The sequence below is a fragment of the Taudactylus pleione genome, unplaced genomic scaffold (genome assembly GCF_031769625.1).
Source record: "Taudactylus pleione unplaced genomic scaffold, aTauple2 ptg000053l, whole genome shotgun sequence".
In the NCBI taxonomy this organism is placed as follows: domain Eukaryota; kingdom Metazoa; phylum Chordata; class Amphibia; order Anura; family Myobatrachidae; genus Taudactylus; species Taudactylus pleione.
In genome coordinates, this window is record NW_028284455.1 from 32,701,984 (window position 1) to 32,718,209 (window position 16,226).

The 16,226-nt window shown below is 42.6% G+C and overlaps 1 protein-coding gene across 1 annotated transcript in view; it reads right to left on the reverse strand.

The window, feature by feature from the left end:
* SNRK (SNF related kinase) overlaps window positions 1-16,226 on the reverse strand; it is a 67,898-nt gene that overhangs the window by 13,169 nt on the left and 38,503 nt on the right. Inside the window, exons 3-5 of the mRNA XM_088462780.1 lie at window positions 2,510-2,651; window positions 564-776; window positions 112-246 (exon numbers count right to left, since the gene is read on the reverse strand). Of these exons, the coding sequence (XP_088318906.1) occupies window positions 112-246; window positions 564-776; window positions 2,510-2,651 (490 nt within the window). The remainder of the gene's footprint in view (window positions 1-111; window positions 247-563; window positions 777-2,509; window positions 2,652-16,226) is intronic.

Sequence of the window (16,226 nt, forward strand, 5' to 3'; positions counted from 1 at the left end):
GACAGCTCTGGAGACAGTGTGGAGCACTCAGGGTTTTGAAAAGTACAAGGGTGTTATTGCCCTGATTTAACTTAACAAAATAACATTAATGGTAATGAATAAAGTCAGTACCTAAACTGGGCCTTGATGTTACTGGGACTAGCAGAACGGGCCTGAATCTCCTTTTCTTGCTTCTCTCGCAAAATCCTCTCTGCCAGCAGGAAGTAAGTAGCTGTGATGTGGTTGTATTTGTTTGTCTCCAAGGCACTGAAAGGAAAACATATGAAACAGGAAATGTAATGTACAACTCAACTGTAGCTGCTTTCATGAACTTAAAGATAAACCCTAAAAATAACTTGGGTGGTAGTTAAGAATGACATTGACCAATTACCAATTGTTGATGATGTGCCTGGTTTATAGGGAATAACAAATGCTGCCCATGTGTTTAGCATAGGAATCCATGTTCTACGTTTGCAGCAATAAGGTCTGCAGTGTCTGCGAGGCCTCCCCATGAGGAAAGCACCTAAGCAACACCTCCTGCGCACAGAAAACAACCCCCTATGGGAAAGATAGTGACAGCTTACTCTACAATGGCGTCTCTGTCTGCTATATCGCCTAAGACCATCCGTTGTATGATGCTGTTGTGCTCTTCCTCAGAGAGGTTTTTGTAGGACACTAGGGGAATGTTGTACTTTGTTGCAGGTGACGGATCAATTCCTTGGAGCCACGGATGATTTTCAATTTCCTCTAGAGATGCCCGTCTCTTAGGATCTCTCTGCAGCATGCGAGTGATCAGGCTGGGAATAGAACATGTAAAACATCAGAAAGATACAAATGCTAAGAGAAGTGACATGCACAACTGAGCTATAGCAATTGTCTATGCAGAATCAATACAAGGAAGGAACCTAACATTCTACTTTCATACTGAAAATATCTAAAACCCTCTTAATATGATTACTATCAGTAGATCTCCAAAAAGATTATACTTTTTCCTGGGCCTTATGACCAAAGTCAGACAGGGATTTAACAAGAATTAAAAAAAAATAAAAAAAAATGGAATCCGTGTGAATATCTGGTGACTAGAGAGTCTATTAGGGCAGTGTTTCTCAAACTCTGTACTCATGGAACCCTAAAAATGTGTGTTTCCTCAGGAACAATTAGTACCACCTGTAGCTCTATTGTTAGCCAATTCACACACCTGTGCTCCAGCTATAGGATCTGAAAAATATGCATTGTTAGGGTTCCATGAAGACTGGGTTTGAGAAACTTTATTAAAGCCTATAAGCTGGATTTTCATACATTCTCAAATTAGCCAGCAGAGCAGTTAGTAGGGTAAATACATACAAATATACAACAAATTATCATCCTCTGCATAAAACAAACTATACACACTTTCACTGACATTCAAAAACTCTACCGCTGAACAGGAGATGGAGTCCCATATGCAGAGAATAGGCTGCTTTGAAAAGGCAGAAATCTCAGAAGAATTTTAGCACATTTTCACATTGTAGTTCTTCTATTGCTTTTGTGTATGACTGGCTATATGTTCTATATTGCTTGTATGACAGGCTATATGTTCTATATTGCTTGTGTGTATATGACAGGCTAGATGTTCTATATTGTTTTTTCTGTATGACAGGCTAGATGTTCTATATTGCCATTGTGTATGAGGCAATATGTTCAATATTGCTTTTGAATATGACATGGTAGATGTTCTATAATGCTTGTGTGTATGACATGCTAGATCTACATTGCTTTTGTAAAGCAATATAGAACATGCTAGATGTTCTATATTGCTTTTGTGTAGGACATGCTAGATGTTCTATATTGCTTTTGTGTAGGACATGCTAGATGTTCTATATTGCTTTTGTCTATGACATGCTAGATGTTCTATATTGCTTTTGTGTATGACATGCTAGATGTTCTATATTGCTTTTGTGTAGGACATGCTAGATGTGCTACATTGCTTTTGATAACTGGAATCTGCTTCTACCACATAGCAAAAAAAACCCTCAGAGCCGATGCATCGACAAGTATCCACTAGAAAGAAGAAAAAAAAAAAAAAAAAGGGAGAGCATGCACATAGACCCCCCCCCCCCATAAACACAAATATTCCAACACCTCCCATCCACTACATAACCCTTCTCTATTCACCTTCTACATTCACCTCATTGCTCTTAATTGCATTCCACTACCCCACCAAAAGGGCATTCTCTATTCCCCCACTTCAAACCAACTCAAGTCCTTGGCATTATCAGTGTCAACTCATCATCCCCCTATCAACATGTCCCCATCAATATTGCCCTTTTATCTTCCTGTTCCATTTATTTCCCCTTTAACATCATAATAAACCCCTCTCCCATAACAAAATAATAGCCTAATTTTCATTAACCGCCCCATTCTCTATTAACCTTTCATCGGTACCTGCAATCCTCCATCATAACACCCTACATCATTATTAACCTCCCAACTAATCATTCTGTCCATCATTAACCCCATCCTTTATTAGCACTAGCAGGATCTAACTTACTCTTTACACTCTTTGGACACATGCTTGGGCACAGTATATTTACAGTCCATGATCATAGTCAGTGTTTCGCTGTCATTTGCTTCTTGGAATGGAGGTGTTCCGCACACCAGCATAAAGAGGATGACACCCAGACTCCATATATCTGAAAGAAAAATAAAATAAGCTTAGCTTAAACAAACAGCCCTTCAAAGTGCCTAGGACTCCCTGTGAGGTTTAACCAATTTCTTGAAAACCAGATACAGCCCAACGTTTTCTTTTTAATTGGGACTCAATGGTCAGAAGAACAGTCCATTTTCTCAGATATTTAGAATATACCATAAAATGTTTTGCAAGTCATATTTTGGGTCCCAATCCATAGATCGAAGAACAAGATTAAATGGAACAAGATGGTAGGTTAATTGGCTTCTGACGAAAACAGCCCTACAGCATGCGTGTCCGTGTGGTAGGGAATATAAATTGTAAGATCCAATTAAGTAATCACTGTAAAGCACATGCGTAATATGTAGGCGCTATAAAAGTGACTGTTAATAAACATGACCCTAGATTGGTTTTGGGGCGCAAATAGAAAGGACAGATTTAACAAATGCGCCATTGTTATGTCACACATGTCTTGCTGTATTATTGAAGACATCTCTTATAGCATCATACTACCAATGAAGCAGATACCATTTTAGATAATATTAAAGTTATTTTTAATCACGTGACTCAAACAAAAAAACAAAAAAAGATCGAATCATCAAATAACTTATTTGGGCCATCACAGATTCCCTGATGCCGATTGATGGATTCCAATGATCGGCAAAGTACATGTTAAAAGTCACAGACTCGCCAATTCCAATAATTTTTGGGTTGGAATCAGTGAAACAAGATTGTCCAACATGTTGAAGTTTGCGGATCACCCAACGCAGGTATCAGCAGAATGGGGAATTGGCCCAATCGATGCCTGATGTATGACTAGCATAATAGACAATAGCAGGTGAGTAAAACTAAGCAGGCACGTGTTCGCAGTATAGAATGGATCTGCTGAAAAGAGTTATTACCATGGAAACCCAGCACTGTGTCAGTGAGCTGAGAGAGGGCAATGTGCAGGACAGCTCTGAAAAGAATAATGCAGCAAGCTGAAATCTCTCATGTACATGGGGACAGATAACAGAGACCAGCCTTATGTGACCCGGGACAGCAGCTGAACAATATCCACAGTCACATTCCTGTTGCTACAGCCATGCATATCTCTTGCAGTCACAGCTAGAAAGGCCACACCCAAATATCTCTTTACATGCCGAAAATAGCTGGTGCATGCCTGTGCTTTATATGGGTGTCAGCAATAAATAATAAATGGACCGTGCTGAAATGCAGCCGCTTGTCCTCACCTGTACTGTAAAGGAGGGCAGATGTTGCAGAACTATGGGTTTCCTACATAAGCCCAAACCACAGCCATGCAAAGAGAAAGTACAGAGATGTATTCTCAAAATAAAAGGCAAAAACCTACAACTTGAAGTAGTGGAAAGGACTAAAGGATGTTGCACAGATATTATCAAGAATTAAAGTGTAACTAATTATCATATCACTATGAGCTCATGGCATAGATATATTTGGGCATATAGGGGAGTGTATAGATGTGCCACTGGCACCTAAGACAAACTTACTGACACAGAAAACCGTTTAGGAGAATTACCACTTATATGTTGTCATGGAGCTACCCTGCAGCAGTGTGTATTTGCTCCTTTGTCCTTGCACCCCATAGAAGTACACAGGAAAAGGAGTGTAGATATCTTCCTGTAATAAGCAATCATTTGTGCAGCCAGACATTGCAGCATTACATTTGCAGAGAACCAAATTCCCCCTTTAGGACCATTTCCTTACGGATGATCACGTCACAATTATGGTGTAGTCACGGTGTCTGTGTAGAAGGTTATATTACCAGGTTACGCTTATATGACACCTTCAGGTTTGTGATCATATAATGTAATCTGCTTTCTATCCATAAAGGTAAGTGTGCAGCTCCCTTATGGGACCAAGGGCTTGTAGTGAAGTCCATGAATAATATCTTGCTCTTCACTGATTTAGCTACATGAGAATATCATGGCTGTGCTTCACACATCTAGATGTACCCAGCGATATTGCAGACTATCCCAGCGCCAACGTATAGGGAGGTCCGTACACACTAGGCGATCTGATGCCCGACAGACCACAACCCCCCCCCAATAGCACTGCATGGGATAGTCAGCCGTATTGCCCGATCTTACATGCAGTATATAAGATCAGGCGATGAGGCAGACGACCTCATGAGAGAGAGAACTATACAATGTTGTGGATATACACTACACATTTTTAACGACTTGTCATTCCGATGTGTCGGAATCGGCCAAATCGTTAAAGAAATGGTATAGTGTGTAGAGGCCATCTATTAGGTGTAGATGTGAGTAGGCACGTTAATCATGTATGACCTACCAGTATGCCTTACAGATGACAATTTCTGTGTTTGAATTGTTGGTTAGGTCAGATACACTGAACCATAGGACGCAACTTAACAGCTTTCAAGCCTGAAGTTCTAGAGCAGGGGTCTTCAACCTTGGCCCTCCAGCTGCTGTGGAACTACACATCCCAGCATGCACTGCCACCTTTTTGATATAACAGCATGCTAAAACTATGGCAGTGCATGCTGGGATGTGTAGTTCCACAGCAGCTGGAGGGCCAAGGTTGAAGACCCCTGTTCTAGAGTGTGTTCTGCCCCAGACCATCAGATGCAATAAGACTGGGACTATAAAAAGCAGTGTGTAAGACCTAAAATAAGAAAAAATTGTTTTAAGTTTTTACATGTGTTTAATTGACGTTGCATTTTTTGCTATAAATGTTTTAACCAATTGTGTCTTCTATGAGTCAACGCAGTTGAAAATGCACTCATCTCAATGGAGGCACAATGCAAACAATGATACGCCAATAGGAACCGTTTGCATGCGTCTTTTTCCACATGTATTTGATGCCAATGATCTACTCTTTTGTGAAAGATTAAAGGATTTATGATAAAAAAAACAAAACACATTTAAAATGTAAAACATGTGCTTTAATATGCAATTAAAAAAACCAAAAATAGAAACGCAGACGTCTATGAGCAGGTAGCCTTTCAGTGGTAAAAATATGCACTAGATGTTCGTGTCCGGTCACTTTTTATTCTATGCTAAATGGTGATTAAAAATTTAATTAGTAGAAAAATAGAACATTTCCCATTAACCCTTAGACAATGGTGCCATCATCTCCAGAATGAACCTACATGCATAGACATTTTACAACTCTACAATAGAAGTATTCACTTGTTCTAAAATCCATTCATACTAACAGCACAAATCTGATGATATTCATGTCCCTTAAATGTGTGTGGCACTTCCAAGATTTGTTCTCCCCTCAATGGAGCAATAGGTTTTAATTTATAATGAATCGCCAGGGATCAGTCATTGTGCTTAAAACAGCAGTGTAGAATGCACAATGAGAATTTTTCATAACAGTATATTTTTAATTGATGCTTAGAATCCACTTATGCTCCAAGCAGTGCTATTTTATGAATGAGAAAGCATACACTTGATTTCCCCTGGATTACATAAATTTTCATGTAAGACATTGAATACAAAAAAGCTTCAGACTACCGGCTGCTGCATAAGAGGTTAGAAATCAAGCTAGGTTTGCCGCTCTGAGGTATAACCAGGGCCGGCTCTAGGGATGTTCGACCAGTGCGGTCGCACAAGGGTGCCACCCGTAGTGGGCGACACCCCTCCCCAGCATCCCGATTTCAGCGGGACAGTACTGTGCTGCTGTTCCACCCGCGGGCCGAAGTGGCCCGCGGGTGGTCAAATCAGGAGGCTGGGGACCCCCACCGTCGCAGCTGTGCAGCGATGCCGGACCCCCGGAGAGGGAATGGATACCGCGCGCATGCGCGCAGCAACCATTCACTGACGGGAGAGGGCTGGGGGAAGCCCAGCCAGTGACGGAGTGCTGGGCTTTATCCCCAGCCTGATGTTATTTGGAGGCGTGCCATGCGGGCACGCCTCCAAATAACGTCACACAGGGGGCGTGGCCTATGGTAATTATGCCACGCCCCCAAATTCGGGCACTCTTTCAGGATCCGTCACAGGGTGCTCAGAACCCTGGAGTCGGCCCTGGGTATAACGTAGCCACCAAAAAACATATATGCCTCAAAGTGCAAACTGACTCAAAGGCTCACAATCAAGGTCACTAAATTAAAATTAAGAAATGAATGCTGGAAATAAAACAGACCTGTTTAACTAACAGGATAAGAGCCATCTATTCTATACTTAAGCCAGAGGCATAAACTATGTATTTGAAGGCCCCATAGCAAAACTTTGTAAGGGCCCCCATGTACCACCCAATGGTGAAAAATGTTTATAACACATGTAACTTTGACAAGCAAGACGGGCCCCTTGAGCTCTGGGCCCCATAGCAGCTGCACTCCTTGCATTTATGGTAGTTATGCCCAAGACTTAGGCCAATCCAGGAGTCTCTGTGACCCCAGTCTTATCATGAAGTATCACAGCTTCTGGGATATAGCTAATAATGTTCTTATGCCACAAGTGTGGCCAACCACAACCGTAAGCACAGTTAGGTCTTTTAAAATAGTCTAGAAAGCGATGCCCTAAGGACTGAAAATAATTGAAGATTTAGAAGGCAGTCTGAATGTTCTGCTCGGGTAGATTTGATCACAAGAAGCAATTCTCAATATTTAAAATGTGAACAAACTTGAACTTCCTGACAAACAGTGGAAAAAGCAATGCAGCAGAAATACGGTTCTAAAATAAAAATGGTTTCCAGTAGCAAATTTAATATATATTATATACACACTTTTTTTGCCTTGAATATCTGGCTCTAAAATTAGAATAATTTCAAATAAACTTGATATGACAGAAAAATGCCTGACAAATGTCTAATGTATATGAAAATAAAAATACATCATGTAGTTTGTCCACCTTCTCAACAAAATTCTCATTCAGTCATGTTTTCAACAAGCAGGGAGAAGTCGTCAGGCAAGCGGGATAAGAATGGGTGTATTAAACCATGGTATATTCTGATGTTGGAGCAGGTTATTTGTAAAGATATCTACAGTCCTATAGAAATACATTGAAATGGCCATCTCATATGTAAAGGCCTCCATCTTGTGATTTGAACTGTCAAGACTGTCAGGAGACTGATAGCCATTTTGTGGGCATGAGAATGCAACCTAACTACATCTGTGTGGTGATCTGCCAAAATTTTGTATGTGCATCGGCCAGTTTGTAACAGTGATAGGTCTGTGAACGTCGTTGTTCACAGACCAATTGCGTTGGCTGTGCTGCACAGCTGATGCCCAACATATCTGCAGATATATTGGGGCATTGTGCTGTGTGTACTCTTGCAGTGGAACCATCATCTGGCCGTGGAACCCGCGGCCAGATGGTGGTTGGTCAGTGTGTATGAACAACCATCATCTGCAGATATATCTGTAAGGTGTGTACCCATCATGAGCACTTTTTAAAATCAATGAAAATCAATATCTGAATGCTAAAAGTTTAAATAGAAACTGTCAACATATATCTGTAATTTTGCATTTTATCTTGTTTCTCAGCTTGTTATTAAACAGATGCTACCGTGTTATTACAGTGTTATCTATCATATTCAAAGCAACAAACAAAAAAAACAGCATACACAAATAAGTTGCATCACCTTCCTGTGTTGCTTACATATTTGTTATTACAAAACCAGAAATCGTGTTTCCCTGGAAACAGATGTTTTACAGGAATTATATAGAACAGATCACTATGAATGATGTTGAACTATGATACAAGATTCTTGCTTAAAGGTATAGTATATCACCACATATTTTCCATAAAGGTGACCACTGCTACAGTTATCAGGTGGGGCTTTGAGAGGCCTCGTGGAGCCCCATGTAGCAGTAATAGAAATTAAATAAATAATTTTCCTAAAAGGGCAGACTAATTCATACACAGCATTAAGTCCATCATTGAGTTACTGCTTTTTGGATAGAACAAAATTGTGCCACAGAGAAGAGCAACTGCATTCTTCAAGTACCATCTTAAAACTAATGTTCTACTAACCAAAAAGAGTGGAAAGTTGACCTGTCATCTTGTTGAAACTCCTGATCACATACAGACCGAGTTATGACCCAGCATAAATCTCTGCAGCTGGCAGAACACTCTGGAAAATGTGTTTCTCAAATATCAATCTACACTAATGACTACACATACAGGCCACCTTGTGTACAGATACCAATGGCTGAACAACACGTGTGTAATTCAGAGGAAGGCTTTAGTAAGCTAAAGTACCAGATAGCAGGGAGGGGACAGAGTTTTTAGAAGTGGAGATGTTGCCCATAGCAACCAGATTCTAGCTAGTATCTTCTAGAACAGGGGTCAGGGAACTTTTTTACCTTTTACCCCAAAATATATTTAGAAACGCCGACGTTACCCCCTTGATTTGAATTGAAGGAAATCATATAGTAGTGCCCCCATATAATGCCCCTGTAGTAGTGCCCCCATAAATGCCTCCGTAGTAGTGCTCCCATATAACGCCCTGTAGTGCCAATTGTACAAAAAAAACAAAAACAACAAAACACTTACTTTAATTCCCGCTCCTGCATCCGCAACTGTCCTGTCCGCGCGGCTGTTCCTCGGAACTATGGGAGAGATGTCTCTCCCATAGTGCGCATGGAGAGAGGCGGAAGCTGGAGCTCAAACGAGAACTTCGGCCTCCGGCTAACGCGGCGCTGCAGGGAAGGAGCCGGGCGCCCGCTGGTAATAACATCTCAGCGGGCGCCCGGCTTAGGAGCCTCCCTGTAGCACAGCCGGGGGTAATCGACGGACAGCCGGGCATGCGTAGAATGATTCATATGCATGCCCGGCTGTCCATCCATTACCCCCAGGAATTTCATTTTTACCCCATGTGGGAGAATTTACCCCTGTTCCCCCGACCAGTTCTAGAAAGTGCTAGTTAAATGTAAAGTAGAGTCTGATTGGTTGCTTTGGGCAACATCTCCACTTCTAAAAACTCTCACTTTAGTAAATTTACCCCCAAGTCCTTAAGCAGCAGGGGAGGCACAGGTTGTCTTGCTCTGTTCAATGTAATTTTAAGTACTGCATGAGCTCTCAGTCACACCAAATGCAGGAAGAGCCTGGGGAAACGCACACTAAGAAGAATGCGGGAGTGATACCGAGCAGCCACTTGTCTATTCTTGGTGAAAAACAAACAAAAGGAACACAAATACCATCTAAGAACAAAATTATCTGGGCCATAGTAAATGACTATTGATACATACCACATACAGATGTGTTCTTACATATCTGCTGCAGTCGCACCAAAAGGCTCCTCTCGGCGTGCCTGGTCCCGTGAGACTATGCTAACGCCGGGCGTCTTTTTTTGCCGAAATTGCATCTGAGTCGCAAATCAATGTGACTAGGACGCGCCAGTAGACTGTGCCGATTAATTTGATGTGACACTTTTATATCTGTGTGTGACTGAGTCGGTGAATCTGTAGAATATGTACAACAATGTAGCGGACTCGCCTTTTTTCATTCCGTTGTGCTTCATATACAGACTCAGTCACACGCAGATATACAAGTGTCACATATCAAATTAATCAGCACAGTCTGCGGGTGCATCCTGGTCGTATCACATTGCGACTTAGATGCATTTTTGGCAAACAATGACGCCCAGTGTTAGCAGTGTTGCATGGGACCTGGCGGCTCAACTCTCAGGCAAGTTGCACTTCTGGTGTATGGAGTCTAGATGTATGAGGACACAGCTGTAGGTCTTAAGACTCCGATAATATAGTCAACACTTAAAAAGCTTAAGTCTTGCATGTAGCACTAATGTGAAAACCAATGCAACAGTACCAATCGTCAAAATACCATATGACCAAAAGGGCAAATTACCACAGTTAAATATGTAAACGTAGTGTTGGTCACATCCCTTTTTGTATTCACAAGAGGTCAGGTTTAATGGTGCCCACTGACTATACAAGATGGAGAATTAATGAAGTCAGTTGTCACTAGTGTCGTGAAGGGATGCCGTATATCAGGATGTGGGCTGGTCTATAGAGCAGGACAGCAACCATAGGGTGCAGAACAATGCGTGTCAGATGCACTGCACAACATTTTGCTGAGGGCTTTATATAGAACATTTCAAATGATCACTTCAGAACCCCAAAGCATGGGATAAAGCCTGGAAGCAAAAGCACAAATATGTACACAACAGTCTCGGCACAGAACATGTATTGCAACACAAGTTGACAGAAAACCCAAAAACTACTGCACACGGAGAACAACTGTTATAGACCTTATCCTCGCGTCCAGGACCCACAGCACCCATGAGCAAAATGCCAGAAGTCTACAAGGCAAGAAACAGGGGTCAAGTTAAGCATGTAAATAATAACTCTGAACTTAGATCATGAATTAAAAGAAAGAAAAAAAAAAAAAAAACACGACAATTTCAAGATATTTGCCATTCATTTCTGAATAAGGTGTGTGATGGTATGCACACTTGACCTTACAATGCTCAGACACACAGATTAATGCTGCGTGCACACGTTACGACAGCAACGATCAGATAACGATCAGACAATCGTTGTTTGATCGTTCTGCATGTACTGAATCGAGCATCCAGCACATGCACTACTGTAACGACCGAGTCCCTATAGCAGTGATTCCCAACCTCAGTCCTCAAGGCACAGTAACAGTCCTGGTTTTAGTGATATCCATGATTGTGCACAGATGGTTAAATCAAAATAACTGAGGTACTAACACTTGTGCTCAAGTATGGCTATCCCCAAAACCTGGACTGTTAGTGTGCCTTGAGGACCGTGGTTGGGAATCCCTGCCCTATAGTAAGCAGGCTAAGCTGGTCAATATCGACCAGGTCTGCCTGCTTGCACAGACGACGGTAGTTCGTCGTCAACGACCATACGTGGAAGCGTATCACCATCATGGTCGTTAGCAGCGCCCAGAAACTGTCAGATTTTAACGATAGGATAGTTATCGTTAAAATCTGACATGTTATCGTACCATGTGTACAGGCCATAACAATGGTGCAAAGGGTGTAATACAGTTATTGGAGCCAGATCTGAAATCAGATCGGCCTGTCGGGTGAGCACACTGCACAGATCCGGCCTGTCGGGTGAGCACACTGCACAGATCCGGCCTGTCGGGTGACTTTTACCCTCTAAAGTGCCATTCTACAAACACATTTATCAATGAATCGAGTGACCATTCCTCCACATTTTTTTTTATGTAAAAACTAATACAAACAACCAATGTGATTGGTTACTATGAGCAATACCATCTTTATTCATTCTTTTATCTCACTCGGAACAAACTAGTGAAGAAAATACACAAAAGGTAGCGGTTTCTCAATTAGTCTTTACAATTAGAGCCATTTGGTGATGGCTAAAGCTTAATAGTTTAAATTAAAAATACAAAAACCTTAATGTATTATCTAATGGACAGGTCATTAACATGTACTGTATTTACATTTTATATAACATTAGCAATATAGTTTGTTGAGCATACCTGCTTAATGATCAAATTTGGAACCCAAAGCTAAAGTTTAAAGCCATATTTTCAGTTTAGTGGCCCTTTACATTCTCAAACCAGATCATATAAAAACAGATAAGAATAATGAAGCAGTTCCTTCTGAAGAGGTGGAACATCAAAGTACAAGAGAAAAAGCGCGTGTGTCAGGAACAAGAAGGGAGGGACCAGATAAAGTGGGGGTAGGGAGAGGTTCAGTCACACCACAACCTTTACATCTGTACAACATGCCTCTCAGCACAATTCTGTAGTGTTCAGACTGACAACTCCATGAAAGCTGTGTACATTGCCCACAACACTGCCCATATACATTAGTTACAGGGCTAGAAAATTAAGGCTTTAAAAAAAAAAAAAAAAGCACAAAGCCCATAAAATGAATCTGGAAAGTTTAGAAGTACAGCTTTTTCAGTGATCTGCTCAGATGTTCCCAGTCTAAATATAGTGTCTATTTCTTCACATCTGTTCTCAGAATGTAGAAAATGCACTTTAGATAAAGGCTGAAATGATAGGCAAAAATATTATAAGGATTATAATATTATAACCATCCTGGTTACAAAGGAGGTATTCATTTAGGTTTGCTGTGGGAATGGAGATATAAGACAATTCTAGGGAGTATATTTACAAAAGTGCAGGTTTTTAGAAGAGATGTTGCCCATAGCAACCAGATTCTAGCAATTATCTTCAAAAAGGTGCTAAATAAATGTTAAATGGAATTGGATTGGTTGCTAAGGACAATATCTCCATTTTTAAAACACCCGCACTTTAGTAAATATACCCCTAAAGGTGAAAAACAAGTCTACAATGGCTGAAAAGTGCAGGAATAATGTTATGTTCGGAGTGTCAGCTGTGGTTTATGCTTTGTACACTGAACAGGCAGTGTCACAGTTATTGCCTAATAATAAGGGGCCATTGACCTATTTGCATACGAAAGTGTACAGTACAGCTAATTAAATATGTAATAAACCAAAATATTTATTTTATTAATGTTACATTTATGGATCACAGCAAAATCAGATTTGAGAGGGTGAGGGACACTGCAGCTGCCAAAATGTGAACAGATACTATATAAGCCGGAGATAGTGAAGAGTTAATCTGATTGGTTTGGCCAGTGTTCCTGTCCAAAACTTATTAGTACAGTATATACGTTCAGCGCTGGCATATGTGCTATAAATGTAATTGATCTTTTGCTTGCAGACTAACATATACCCTCAATAGTGTAGGTAGCATTTACAGAATATTTGCAATCAGAGAAATTACATTAACTTTCATATATACAGATGTCCACATACATCTTCCTTCCTTGCACATTAAACAGCCCTTCTAGTTGTGCCATGCCATGGCACGATAGTCCCAAGCGTCTTTTCGTGCGATTTTTTACCACTCAAATGCATCTTATTCACAAAGTGATGTGAAGACGCTCAAGCAGCTTCTGCTGATTAAAATGATTTGCGCATGCCTATATCCTGTGTGCGACTGCATCGGCATCAGTACTCGAAGTGTGCCGGCATACAGCGATATGATATACCGGCACTTCAAGCACAGAGCCCTGCTGTGCCGCCTGCCGCAAGATCTGATGCTGTCCACGAACCAATTGGGAGCTCACGGACCTACCAGTCTAGGAGCCCTGGCAGAGCGCGGGAGGAGAAGAGTATAGCAGCTTACCTCGGGGGGCTCAGTGCACAAAAGGCCACTGCAGCCATTTTTCCAGTGTTCTGGGCATGCGCAGTAGACTCCGGGCACACTCTAGTGCCCATAGTTTACTGTGCATGCACAGAATGCCGGAAAATGCCCGCTGCGGCCATTTTCCCGGCGTTCTACGCATGCACAGTAAACTCCAGGCACACTCTAGTGCCCGGAGTCTATTAATGCTCCAGTGGCTGGCCAGTCGCGTCAGTCGGCTGCCGGCCACCGGGAAGAGGGGAGGGGGGCCCGCACGGGGAGTGCACATGGGCCCCCTCCTCTCAAGACGCCCCTGGGTTATTCCCTCCCGTTAGGCTCAGTTATCAGCTGCCTTTTGTCCTCCACTCCTTCAGGGGCTCCTGCTGTTTGCAGAGGAGCCCGTGCCTGACTACCTACTATCGACATACAACCTGTCTCCTGCCTACTATCTGCTTGCCTGCCTGCACACCTATTACCTATCTACCTGCCTACTCTCTACTTACCTACCTGCTATTTCTATTGCCTACTTAACTGTCCACCTTCCTGCTACCTACCTTACTACTTATCTACAGTCTACTCTCTACATCAAGGGTCTTCAACCCGTGGCGCTGTTCCCCGTGGCCCGCCGATGGTGTACAGGCACACCCTAATGCATGGCTCCACAGAACCCAGTGGCCAGTTCGCCATGGCGACCAGATTTGCAGCAACCCCGTGCTACCGCGAGTGTAGTGCAGACCGCGATCCACACTACAGAGTAATACAAACAGGATATAGTCGGGAAGCCGATGGACAGAATCCCGACCGCCGGCTTCCCGACTGTATAATCCCGGCAAGGGTTAAATGAGACGTCGAAATCCCGACGCCTGTCATTTTCCCTATGCCAGGAGCCCGACACACGGCTTACCGATCGAAGGCAAGCTGGGCGACGGGCGCGGACAGCTGCAGGGGGGTGGAGGGTTAGGTTTAGGGTTCCAGGGGGGTACTTAGGATTAGGCACCCCCGGGGAGGTTAGGTTTAGGCTAGGGGAAAGGACGGGGTTAGGGTTGTTATAGCAGCCGATGAGTCAGACAGAATCTCATTGGCTGCTGCATCGTCCATAGCGGGAGCCGGCAGGAGCTCACTCATGAGCGCCGCCTTCTGGCTCCTACACTTTCATCCTGGCTCCTAGATTTTAGAAACATTTGTCAAGCCCTGCCCTAATGTCACCCCCTCCAGGTCAGTTTCAGAAAGTGTAGTGGGGACCACAGTGAGTGGGAGAGAAGTCATCACGTCTCTCCCATAGTGCAGAGTGGGCCAGGAGGACGGAAGAGCGGATGGCGCTGTGCCGCTGTCTGTCTATGGATGCCTGCCGGGCCCGGCACCAAATCCCACACCTGCTGCTCCTGGCACACGAGAGAAAGGCGAGAGGCTGCTGCTGGTTGCCCCAGGACGTGGAGGTGAGAGGCTACAGTAGGGCATTATGTTATAAAGGGGCATTACTGTGTGGCATAATTTGTAAGGGGCACTAATACGGTGTGGCATAATGAGTAGAGGGTATTACTGTGTGGCATAATATGTAAGGGACATTACTGTGTGGCATAATGTATAAGGGGCACTACTACTGCATGGCATAATGTGTTATAAGGGGCACTACTATTGTGTTGCGTAATGTGTAGCACTACGCTGATGAAAAGGGGGCGCATCTTAAAAGGACACTGCTCTTTTGTAACCACGCCCCCTTTTCCAGCACATAAGTACAACCATACATTTTCCATAGCCACACTTCGACCACTGACCTGCATGTGAAATGTTACGTTAGTGTTGTATTTCGTTAGTGTAACATAGCATTTTGCATGCAGATATAACTGCAGTCACACAGAATATAGGCATTCCGCATTTAATGATCATCAGAATAAGCTGCTCGTGCGTACTTTTCACATAACTTTGCGAATAAGATGCATTTGAAGCTTAAAAAGGTCACACAAAAAGACAGTGCTACAGAGTTGCACTGCGCTCACGAGTTATGTTTAATGCGACTTGTACTGCACTGAAGTAAGATGTATGTGGACACATCTGTAGGTATGTTACTAGATACGTCTTGAAACACCAGTGTTACACTAGCCTTATTTAGAGAACGTAGCCCATCAATAGCTCTGATCGGGTCAAGTGACAGCTGCTGCATTCCCTACTACATCCGCAGATGTCATGGTAACCAATCTTGTCACGCTCCTCACATCAGGAGCAAGCACTGAAAATCCACACAGAGCAGATGCCAAAATATTGATGTACTGTACTCGTTTCATTGCATTTCCTCCACTAGGTTCTGGTCCAACAACACAAACCAAACAACTGCACATGCTGAATAGGCAGCCAAAAAACTAAATTACATTTCGGGGAGAAATAAGTGATGCAGAAATTAAGTGTAAATACAATGTTCACACCATAAAAACCAATAAAATGTTCATTATACTCCATTCAGAGTTGATATGAGC